At 42.0% G+C, this 12,325-nt stretch overlaps 1 protein-coding gene across 1 annotated transcript; it reads right to left on the reverse strand.

Annotated features, from left to right (window-relative positions):
- Nucleotides 1-662: 662 nt before the first annotated feature.
- Nucleotides 663-5,623, reverse strand: LOC119362741 (11-oxo-beta-amyrin 30-oxidase-like). Its single transcript, XM_037627992.1, has 7 exons — nucleotides 5,250-5,623; nucleotides 3,707-3,906; nucleotides 2,915-3,556; nucleotides 2,386-2,536; nucleotides 2,000-2,149; nucleotides 1,504-1,670; nucleotides 663-1,213 (listed from the first exon to the last, which is right to left on the reverse strand). Exons 1-7 carry the CDS (start codon nucleotides 5,548-5,550, stop codon nucleotides 1,106-1,108), a joined length of 1,719 nt encoding a protein of 572 aa, XP_037483889.1. The 5' UTR covers nucleotides 5,551-5,623; the 3' UTR covers nucleotides 663-1,105.
- Nucleotides 5,624-12,325: the final 6,702 nt, after the last annotated feature.

Below are 12,325 nucleotides of genomic sequence, written 5' to 3' on the forward strand. Positions count from 1 at the left end.
TTCTTTTGCTCAATATTGGAATTTTGGATAGGCTCTCAGAGTCTCAGTCACAACAAATAAGTGTGTCTTGCTGTATACTGGGTATAACAATGTGTCTTCAGAAGGAGCCTGTTCCTTCGCGAGCAGCAGTTTTCATAGGGATGCAGGGCGGCGTCCCGCATAAGCCCGCAAAACAGGGAGTTGGTACTTCAGACTGAACTAGTACATCGCTAACAAAATGCTACTACAAAGTAACCTGATTTGTTTTGACTTCATAGCGGGGCGATTGGGCGCCGTTCTGCATCCCTAAGTTGCATCCCTAAGTTTTTAGCGGTGTCATGAACTGAAACCTGACTACAGAGTTCAAACTATGGGACCTGTTTCTTTGTCTTGGCTCATTTTTAAGGGAGAAAAATGGCCCTGGAGATGTTCAGTGCCTCTTGTCTGAAAATGCTGATCATATCATGTTTTAAGTCATTATGTAGAATTATGCAAGTAATGCTGGATGATCTTGTCATGTTCTGAAGTCTTTGATTGTAGTGCGAGACCCATGTATACCAAATCTCAGGCAGATAACACAAACTAAGAACTGTCACACACACACACCAACGAAATGACAGGTTCCAATCCCTACTTACCGGTCAACATGAGACGTTCCATCAAAACACAAACACTTTTAAACGAGACATTTTCGGACATCAGCCTGACCATATATGTATAATGCATAATTTGTGTATGATACAGCATACAATATGTCATCGTACATTGGACGGACGGACATTACAGACTTACAGTCCTCCAGAGGGGAGGAGAAAACACCGGAGAAAAGAAAGAAGACTGTTTGTTTATATGCACGTCGGCAAACAATAACACCTCCCGTGATTTCACAGCCCAGAGCGCCTCAAAACGCTAATAACAACTAGGTGTAACAAAGCTCGTCGGGGCTGTAAAAAATCTGGAGGGGAAAAACCTTCCACGGTCGCGAAGTGGCACCTTTTCCAAACTTCAGCGCAGTTGAAACGACGGTAGGAGAACAGACTAGAGATCATACCCTGGTGGAACACCAGTAAAAAAACATATAAATGCATAAGGTAAGGCGTCAAAGTTTGATCACTGAACTCTTGCTTCAAATCTTTCTTTTTGTGAGGACGATTTTGGGGTTTGGAAGATGGCGAAAGTTGTTGATGTCAACTGCCAAGTTCATTTCTTTGGTTAAAGCTGGTTGAGGCTGCACCTGCAAGTTAAGAGTTTCCAAATTAATATTAGAAATTTAGAACACAAACTTACGAGGGGTCATACTCTGTAGCTCAAGAGAGTAAGATCCCATCTACTTAGTCAAAAGTTTCCCAGGCCTAAAAGAAATGACAACACTCTGAACATTTGGTTACTGTGTTTCATGATGCTCGTATGAATAAAGTTATGCAAGGCATTGCATGTTCTAAAAAAGAGCTGGTGTGAGCATAAAACAAGAAGGCAACCAGCACATGTACCATGGAATTAGGCACAACAGTTATCATAACAAACCTCGTAGTTGTGGAGAAGAGAGGAAACCAACATAGAGATCCCAAGAATTGTAAACTTCTGCCCAACACATGCTCGATTCCCAGAACCAAATGGAAGAAATGAGTCGGACTTATCATGCTCGGTGAAAAGCTTGATCCCATTTGAGCCTTTATGTGCTGCTAATATTCCTACAGTAAAATAAGAAAACTTAGTCAGCAAAGAAATAGGAGGAGTCTCATTTTTGCATAAAATAAATGAAATGGAAGCAATGTACATGGAACTATCCAGATATAGGTAAGCATGCATTCTCCAGAAGATTGGTGTGCTATGTTAATTCTCAGTATTTATGACCAGGTACTTGTGCTGAATAGAAACCTTCCTTGACATGAATGGAATTCTATTTGAAATATATGAAATGCAATACCCATCAATACATAACTTTTGCTGCTTAATTGCGCTATATTATAAGGAGGTGTGACCTAGACGTGGAAGTAAAATGAGGGAGGAAGGGAGAAACCTCCAAGATCGATGTCCTTCTGGAGAAAACGACTAGGATTGAACTGGCAAGCATCATTTCCCCATATGGAAGCATCCATCTGCACGAGATGCAGAGGAACAACCAATATCGCTCCAGCTGGTACAGTGATGCTAGATTTGAGAGTCAAATCTGCAACCAAATCAAAGGGAGATCAATAACATAGCAAACACATACTAGGAATAAGTAACACTTGATCTCTCTTGCCGCTAGATGTGCGAATGAAATTCAGGATAAAGGCATAATTTCAACATAAGGAACATGTAAACAATTTTAAAAATGAATGATAAGACCATGTAATCATACAAGTAACAAGCTCTAAAGCTCAGTGTTGCTGAAGATTTTTCTTTCTTAAGAAGCATGTGTACCATGTTGCATAGAACATCGCTGGAGAAGAGGTCCAGCAGGCAAAAGGCGAGCAGATTCACAAACAGTGGCAAGTACAAATTGCATCTTAAGCACATCGTCCGTCACCAGCTCAGATGATTCAGTGTGAACAGCAACAATATCTGCGTATAGCTGTCCAAAGAAGCAGCAACTGTAAGTCAAAGTCAAACGGTATAAACTCAAACACGCACCGACAAAAACATTTTAGTTGATGTGGAGATGGAGTAAAGGTCACTTCACCCAAGTCAGACAAACTAGAGAAACATTTATTATGCACATGACATATAACCCTGAGACTACCAAGATTTCAAAATAATATACAGTGGGCTAGAAGCAATGAATAAAAATGAAAAGTAATGGGGGGCTATGAAACTTATGTAACCATGTGACCTGTTTAGAACATATATGTTCGTTTCACCGTACCAACAAGAAGGCGGTAAGAAGCAGCAGTGTTAACATCAGACAAAGAGCAACCAGGACAACTTGCAACAGAGAAATAAAAATATGTACCTGGTCTTTCAGCTTTGGACACAAGACAAGTCTCGTCAAAATGTTGCAGAGCAAGTTAGCAGATGTGGAAATTCCATGCAGCATCAAACCCACGATATTCCCACATATTTCTTCTTCTGAACTGAGAGGCCCTTGTACAGCCCCATCGAAACCACGACGTGATATCATCCCATCTAGCAGAGAAGTACATCTAACTGGATCTTTTACCACCCCTTCACTTATCTTACAGGAGCTGAGATTGTTATGTCTAAGTGCACCATTTTGGTCTATGGATTTTCTGATGATGCTCTCTGTTAAGATCTTCAGCTTAGCGCATAGGGTCCGGTACCTCCTATAACCAGGTTTCCAAAATGGGGGAACCGCATACGAAGCCCAGAAGCAGCCGTCCTTTGCAACAACCATCAGAAGCTCCTCATATGCTGCAGCATCAGACCAATCAAACAAGACATCACCAAAAAGAGCTGCACCGATGATGTTAAATGCCATGTGTTGGGAAAAAGATCTGCAGTCCAGAGAATCCATGTCCTTAGTAGAGTCAGTTCTATGGAGAACAGCTTCAATGATCTTGAAAGAACTTTCACTGGCAGCGACGTTAAGTTTTTCATTCAAGAATATGTTCAGTGATTCCCTGGTACTTTTGACCTGAAAAGAAGGACAAGAGCATCAAAAGAAGTAAACACAAGATCAAAGCAATAATGATATGTACCATCTACCAATTATAACTAGCATAGTAACACATATGGCAAGACAAAAGAAAGCGTAATACTACAAATATCCACATCAACAACATACCTTTTCAAATGAGGAAATGAATAGGCCAAGTCTTCCACAAGCTAAATTATATGTCCTCCCAGTCAGTGGTAACTTATCTTCAGCTTTTGTTAGCATCTCTTTGATTAGGGAAGCATCTTTAACTGAGACAAGTAGTTGAGATGGTCCTGACCACAATCGAACAATTGGTCCAAAACTGCCATGCAATTTTGATAGATAGCCTGTAAATAAAGCAAGTCGAAGGAACATTTGATCAGAAGTCAAGCGATAAAATAATGAAGCGCAAAGGGGAAATGTGCTGTAATAAATCTGCTACAATGCACAATGATTGTGCGTGAAACTCAAAAACCGACTACTATCTTTTTTTTGGTAGAGATAAAACCAACTACTGTCTTTTTTTGTATATAAAACAAACTATTATCTATACAAAACATTTGATGGACCATGTGCTTTAGCCTTGAATAATATGGGTCCTACAGAGTTGAGCTGGGCTAGCTTATGCCGCTCCAGATTTATGCACATGCTAACCAACCCTGAAAAGATAAGGAATGCAATAGCCATAAATATAGGATTGCATGGGACGGGAAAGGACAATTCAACAACAAAAGAGTGACTTGTACCAGCTGCCTGCAATGTTTAATATTTCAATGCACGACAGCAGGTCTTGTTCTTAGAAAGTTCTTCTGCGAAAACCGAAAAGTACTCATTTCAAGGAAAGTTAGAATACATGGCAAAGTATACTAACATGATGGACTTTTCATTGCGTGAATATAACTTAGCAAAGTAACTTGACTTCCTCTTCCGGCAAAAGTGCCACAATTGCCGTGCATTCTATGTAGCACTCATGTATCATGATGTATTTTCATTTGATTGATGTATACTTCGCGACTTTTCATTTCACACAAAGTTGTGGACTGATGGTTACACAACGCATGCAGTTGATAGTTAATACAATAAAATCTCCGCAGCAACGTACAAAGCATTTAGCTAGTATAATCAAAATTGAGCATCCAATATCTACCTGATCACCGCATAATCAGCAAACTCTGCAAACCTTTTTCAAATTAAGGTCAACTGTGCTAATCATTCATCCCCTGGGTGTACCTAGCGGCTAGTGATGACAAAGTATCAATCATCTCCAGTTCTTAACACTAGTTTTAAAGCTAAATGACCAAATACCGTTGCCAGCAAACAGAGCTGCAATCAACCAACCGCCTTAACGACCTCGAACAATCAAATTGATATGCCCAGATCAACACCTCAGCTAAAGCAAATCTGAACATTACGCGCGTCAAGGAGGCGTGACCAAATCTGGATCAAACTGCAGCAATCGCATACAGTTCCCGATCAAACAGTGACACTCGAGCATCACAACAAGGCCAGGCCATGCCGAAGATCCTAGAACGTGGAGGGGACGAGCTCGCGCGAAATCCAGCCCAGTCCCCACCCACCAGAGCCACCACCAATCCAATCCAATAGTATAATACAATCAAACGCAACCACCAAAATCATAGTTACGCAAACTGGGGGAGGGGAAGGAGGCGGAGGGGTGCGGTGAGCCTACCGGTGATGTCGCCGCCGGCGCGGCAGACGGCGGCGAGGCCGGGGTCAGCGAGGAGAGCGGGTGGGCCGGGGAGGCGGGAGCCGAGGGCCCAGAGGCGGAGGAGCGCGGCGATGCGGCGGAGCAGGACCCACGTGACGGCGAGGAGCCCCAGCCACAGCATCGCGTTGGTGCCGCGCCGGGCGTAGTCGCGGAGGAAGGCGCGACCGCCGCACGCCGGCCAGGACGGGGCGTACGACCCGCCGCCGCTGAGGAGCGCGCCCAGGAGGGTGTACGGCACGGCGGCGCCGCAGGAGGGGGCCATGGCCGCGAGCTGCGAGAGAGCTCGAGCTCCGCCTCTGCTGTCCTCTCTGAGAAGAGGGAAAATGGAATGGAACATTCGCCTACGGCTGCTCTTTTTTTTTTTTTTGAAGGCTGCTCTAGTAGAAGGGAAAGATCTGCAGGCCGCCTGAGGCGCGGCGCAGGCTGGTTGTTTTATGTTCAGGTCCACTGTATACTGAAAATTGGAAACATAGGGCTTATGATGGACTTTGGAAGAGTTTTGTTTTCTCTAAGGCTGTGTTTGACCATTGCAGTTGATTTTGATATAATCTTATTTGCTCAACCAATTTTTACCCTTTTCATTACATGGCATGTAATAGGTGTCGGTCGGGTAGAGACTGTCACGAAATCTGGTGGGCCTGAATCCATCCACCCTGCGAACCATCTTCTCCGAGCTCAAACATGTGAGTTTTATTTAGAGCATCTTCAGCCACGTACCTCTAATTCGACTTCTCAAACGCCCGCGGACGCGCCGAGTCAGTGACCGGGCATGTCCATTTTGAACCCCTATCCATCCACCGCGCAGTCATAATTCTTATTTTCTTCCTCATATGTTCAGTCTTGCACTTGGCGGATATGAAGAGGGAGAAAGAAAAGAATGACTAAAGAAAGAGAAAATGTGGTCATAGGTGAGGCCGCGTCCTATATATGTGGCGGATTGACCGAGCGCGCCGCCCGGGCATGTCCACGAGCCCTCATATCCTTCGCATACTTGAGATGGATATGAGGGTTCGTGGACAGCCCAGACATATAAGAAAGATATGAGGGGTCTGGTTGGGTCAATTTTTTCCTTCTTTCTTCTGTCCGGTCACTGACCGGACGCATCCGCGAGCATATGAGAGATGATTTGAGAGTTGTAGGTGCTCTTAGATATCCAACATAAGCTTCACCATGAGACAGGGGCAACCAACTCAACTCGTGAACTCTATACAAGACGACGAGGAGAAACAATTGAAGGAGAAGTGGGCAAGGAAAAGAAGCATATATGGAGTAGGAGGAGGAGTTACGTCAATGGATGGAGAAAGAAGTAAGAGAAGAAGCAGGCTAAGGATATAATCGCAACAACACGGTCCAATCAATAGATCGGGTTGAATCATTTCTCTTTTTCTATTTGGTTAACCAACATTTTCTTGTTTTCATCTATATTACTCATAGTGGATTATAAACTGACCTTAGTTCATCACACTTAAGCAACTGCAAACTAATCCTAAGGTAAGTATGGAAGTGTTTCGGCAACAAATGACCATGAGAAACATATTAAAAACACCTTCCAAAGCCCAATAAAGTATGAGAAAATTTCTTATTTAACATCATGCTTAAATTTTATGCCCTATTTAACATCGTCAAATGTTTTTTCCCTATTTAACAACGAATCTAAATTTTATGCCTTTTATGATACTTCTATTCATTTTAAGCCTAAATGACACCTGAAAAGACCGTTTTGCCCATCATGTGGTATGTTTGTGCTACTGATGATATATGTGCTATTGCGTGTTTGTGTTGTGTGTATGTGTGTGTGTTGTGTGTGTGCGTGTGTCGCTGCTGCGCGTGTGTGTCTTGCTCGTGTGTGTGTGTGCTGCATGCGTGTGTGTTGTGTGTGTGCGTGTGTCGCTGCTGCGCGTGTGTGTCTTGCTCGTGTGTGTGCGCGCGCGCCGCATGCGTGTGTGTTGTGTGTGTGCGCGCGTGCATGTGTGTTGCTATATGTGCATACGTTGTTGTGTGTATGCTACTACTCACACACACACTATTCGATATCAAAACACGACGAACGCACGCGGACAAAAAACAGATAGCCAACGACATTCGTCATGCCTTTTTTGCTATTTATCTTCCTTCCTATTTTTTCCACACGACACAACTTTTCTATGCCTTGGCTGTGTTATACTACTCCCTTCGTCCTATAATGTAAGACACTTTTTGACACTAGTGTAGTGTCAAAAAACGTCTTACATTATGGGACGGAGGGAGTAATATGCAGCCACCAACCCAACTCAATCGTAAATCCGATCAAAAAGGAAAAAAAAACTCAATCGTAAACCTACACGCACCAAGGCCTAAACTAGCTAAGCTAGCCGGACACGGACACCATCTAATCTAACTCACGTAGAACTAGTACTCCCTGACGTACACGTACTAACCTAGTATAGGCACTTGACAATGTCCTAACCGGACTACATGACCTCAATCGATCAGCTAGCCAAACTAGATTGTACTCCTATGACCACCTTTTTCTATTCCAAAGTCAAGATTATTGCTAACACATACACCACACATGAGGGGTAAAAGAGTCTTTTCAAGTGTCAATTAGGCTTAAAATGGACGAAAGTGTCATAAAGAACATAGAATTTAGACTCGTTGTTAGATAGGGAAGAATAATTTTTTCAGTGTCAAGTAAGGAAACAAAATTTAAGATAGTGTTAAATAAGCAATTGTTTCATAAAGTATACCTAGCAAATTATATTTCTTCTCGAGCAATTTTTTTGGAAACCGATCAATAACCGATGATATCGTTACACGTCGAGACATATTGTCACTGGACTTTGCTTTGAAATTTTTTAATTTAAAATCTACACTGGATCATATAGTATGCGTATGCATCTTGTGACACAAACCGATTCTTTCCCCGGTGAAAACAACTTCTAGTATTATGCTCCACGTCATGGAATCAAGGCCCTCACATGCGTGCTATTATTTTGGGTATTAATGTCTCTGCCCCAAAAAATAGAGGGCACAACTGAGAGGACTCGATCCCCCGGCTTGGGGAAAAGATGGGTGCTAGAGATAGGCCAAAATAGATACATTTTTCAACGCAAGAAAAAAGGTGAATTCAAAACTCGTTTAGATTATTTCAAGGCGAAAGAACCTGATTTTTTTTAATTTTCTGAAAACCAGTTCTTTTGGCCCCAACCGGAAACAAAAAATGGTATGGAGGAAAATAAAACTTGGCCTCCATACACTGGTGGTGCTCCAAGGCCTACTCCGCCATTAGACTTTTCTTCCCCCCTGTGTACTATTTTGTGATACTCGTGTTTTGTCAATGACCAATTTTCAATAAAACCAAGGAATCTTATCTAGAAACTCACCCATCGCATGATATAGTAGAGAAATAAAAATAGACGCACCCTTCAAGACAGGGAGAGGTGTTCTTGTGATGCATACGTCGTGACCAACAAGAGGCCAACGCTCTCACTTAAGAAAATGAGACGCCAGCGAACGCTGTCGCTTAAGAAAACCAATGGATTTCCGTGACCACGAGATAGAAAGGCTAGCTGGGGATTGCTTCAAAGGAACCAACCCGTTCATGGAGGGGGGGCAGCAATCAGGCAGCGAATATCCAAGGATTTTCTGCGTGTCCCTTGTGATCCTTGCTTTGCCTGCTAGCTTATGGTTTTAATTTGACTTCGTGTGGTCGGTGCCACGCGCCAGCTTCAGCCCGCCTGCTAGACAGTCAACTGGGATGAGCTCGAGTAACCTGTCCACGTTCGTGGATCCTCCATATATGTGTGCAAAGTTGGTTTGACTTTGCACGAACTCTATGGAGCACTGTGATCAGCTGTGCTTTTCCTGTGACAGTTTGGAGAGAAATCAAGCTGTTGATTTTGTGACTTCAAATACATGGATACTATTGTTTTGAAGCTCATGTAGATGTCTTCGGCATTGGTTAACGAAAATGTTCAGGTAGGCGATGGCACTCGTTTTATTGCCTTAAGAAAGTGTGGACAACACAATCAATTCATACACATGAAGTGAATTTGATTTTCGGAGCTCAAGCTTTGGTGGTAACCGATATGTCGTTAACTGATAGTTATAAATATCACAACAAATAGATGAGTATCTACTGATACGATATCAGTTTTCTTTCTTTTGAACCGTGTAAGATAAGTGGTAACCTACATATAGTTGATTGTTATCAAAGGTTAATTTTGGACATAACACATAATCGTCTTGTCGGTAAAGATAACATGTTTCTCTTTCGGCAATCCCTACCTTCATTATTAATGATTTGACTTTGCAATCATTGGACAGTGATGTGTGTGTGTGTGTATGTGTGTGTGTGTGTGTAAGTTGCACTCCCTTCGAGTTTGATGTGCTCCCTCGTCAACCCCTTTGCCGTTTGGAGACGTTGTTTACTTGTTAATCCCATCGTCAGATCTACTTAGTCCACTTAGTATTCCTGAACGGTTTAGGGTACGTGGCGGGACTAATAGTAGTAGGAGCACATCTTTCATCGGGGAAGAAAATTGTTGTATTCATCATGCACCACCTTGCACGCCATCTACTAAGTGAAAATTTGGTGACCCATGTTCATGTATCTTTGGTTATTGTTGCAATTAAGGTGACACGAGGACATCGTTGAGCTAACACATTTCAGTGGTACATGGAACCAAGTCTTACGGAGCTTACCCATGTTCATGTATTTTTGGTTATTGTTGCAATTAAGGTGTCACGAGGACATCGCCGAGCTAACACATTTCAGCGGTACATGGAACCAAGTCTTACGGAGCTTATTCAAGCAACCTTCTCTACCTAAACTATGTGCAACTTTATTCGCCGGTCGCCGCACCTACTTAAGCCTGAACTCTTCAAAATATTTGAGAAGTCCTTCACCTCATCAACAATATGGCCATAAAGCCGGGATGCCCCTCCTTGTAGCGTTGGTCTTGTGAACAACCGCCTGAGAGTCGATTGCCAGAGTCAACTTCTAGCCCCAATTTCGGTCGCCAATTGAATACCGCGTCTGCCTGCCAGTAACTTAGCAAGCTCTAGATCGACAATGTGGGAAAAAAATGGAATATCCTTGCCTGGAACCCTCCATGATGGTCCCTCAAGACTGCTCCTCCAGTATCATTATCCCGAGCTTTCCACATAGCACCGTGTGCGTTCACCTTGATCGAGTCCTCCTCCGACGGCCACCATTTGTACCCATGGGCATGTTAGCAATCCTGATTCCTGGATCGACCGAAGCACGTATCTCATGATTGATTGTGGCTTACCACGCCTTTTCTTTCTTTGTGAGACCTTTTCTGGTGTGGCCACACCAAGACGTCATGTTTGCAACATGAATATTTTTTATACCCCATCAATTTGTAAGAGTTATTTTTTGAAAAAGAAATCAATTGGAAAGACATAACGAAGTACGGCAGTACTGAGGAGAACTAGGGATAATTAGTGAATCCTATTCGTGCTAACCACACGAACAACGAATAAACGTCCACCGCTGCGACGGTAGTTGGGCTAGCTCAGTATGTTTTGGACAATATTTTCTTTTTTGCTCGTTCCTTCTTTTCGGTGGATTTACATGCCTTGGTTGTCTTTTTTTTTGCTTTCTCAGTTTAATTATTTTATATCCTTTCCCTTGATTCCCTTTTCAGTTTTATGTGTTTTTCTTTACAAAAAACCATGAAAATTTTCTTAAAATTTTAAAATAATTCATGTTTTTAAATATTTCATGAACATTTTTTAAAAACTAGTAAACATTTTCTAAAACAGGTTTAAAATATTCCATGACCATTTTATAAATGTGGACATTTTATAATTCAAAATATATTTTAAATTTATGAGAATTTTTTAAGTTCATGATTTATTGTCAGAAATCACTTTTTTAAGTGAATATTTTACAAGTTTTGTGAACAGTTTTTCACATTCTCTTAAAAAACTGTTAAATAAAAGAACTGCTATAGGGTGCAAAGGGCTATTAAGGGCGCGAGTGCATGCAACCTTGCGATTAGGCACATTACTCGCAGTATAGGAGGACTCGGGGGGCTTGCTAAGCATTACCTCCATACCAAAAAGTTTGTCTTAGATTTGTTCTAGATATGGATGTATCTAACACTAACACAAATCTAATACAAGTAATTCGGAATGGAGGAAGTAGGTGTTTGAGAGAGACAGAGGCGCCGACTGGAGTTTTGTTGTTGCCTTCGTCAACGTCTTTTATAGTAGTGCTCTTGTGGATACGTTTTCTCTCTCTACCGTGGCGGTGCCATGGGCCAGAGGATTTTTTGACCTCGTAGACATGTTTATACAAATATTATGAGTTTTGTTATTGTGTCATGTTGCTTTTGGTGATTTGATTATTTGTGGAATTGAGATCTTTCCTCGATGATGTAGTGATGATCTTGTGGTTCGATAGCTTGCTCTTGGGATTATTCTCGGACCAAGTCCGGTTATGTCTTTCCATGTACTTCTGGATGGATGACTCAATAGACTTTCAAAAATCTTTGTTGATAATCAGGTTCATCCTGATGATCGAGTATCAGTCTCTGAAGTCTTAGAAATTTTTCGTCTTGCAATGATTGATAACGCGGAGAAGATACCTCTACTAGACTTTATTGTAATTTTTAGCTGTAGAAATTACTTTTTAATCTCTTGGTTCTTGGATCTAAAGCATTGTATCTGTAATTATTACGAGTATGAATTAAATTACATGTATTCTAAGAAAAGAACTCGGAATGGTCAGAATAACAACTTCTAAATGCATTATATGCTTATTATTATAAACACTATACTCCCTCTGTTCTATAATTTTGACACGACAAGAATTATGGAACGAGGGAGTACATAGACAACCTTTCAGGTTAGCCCTTTGGTTACCATATATACTTTTTTTTAGGACCCTACTAATCCTAAAAGTAGTGTTTGTGAAAAAAAAAGCTCAGCCACGCCGGTTGTTCTGTGCGGCTCGGCCCAACCCGCTGCGGTAGCCGCCGCCTCGGGGAAGATGAATCCATCCTCCGCCCACACGAAGTCCAACGGGC

The sequence above is a fragment of the Triticum dicoccoides genome, chromosome 2B, assembly GCF_002162155.2.
Source record: "Triticum dicoccoides isolate Atlit2015 ecotype Zavitan chromosome 2B, WEW_v2.0, whole genome shotgun sequence".
NCBI lineage: Eukaryota > Viridiplantae > Streptophyta > Magnoliopsida > Poales > Poaceae > Triticum > Triticum dicoccoides.

Coding starts and splice junctions, on each gene's coding strand:
- LOC119362741 (XM_037627992.1), bottom strand. CDS start 5,550: ATGGCCCCCTCCTGCGGCGCCGCCGTGCCGTACACCCTCCTGGGCGCG. Junction 3,907..5,249: donor CGCCGGCGGCGACATCACCG/GTAGGCTCACCG, acceptor CTTTATTTACAG/GCTATCTATCAAAATTGCAT. Junction 1,214..1,503: donor CTCTTCTCCACAACTACGAG/GTTTGTTATGAT, acceptor CTTAACTTGCAG/GTGCAGCCTCAACCAGCTTT.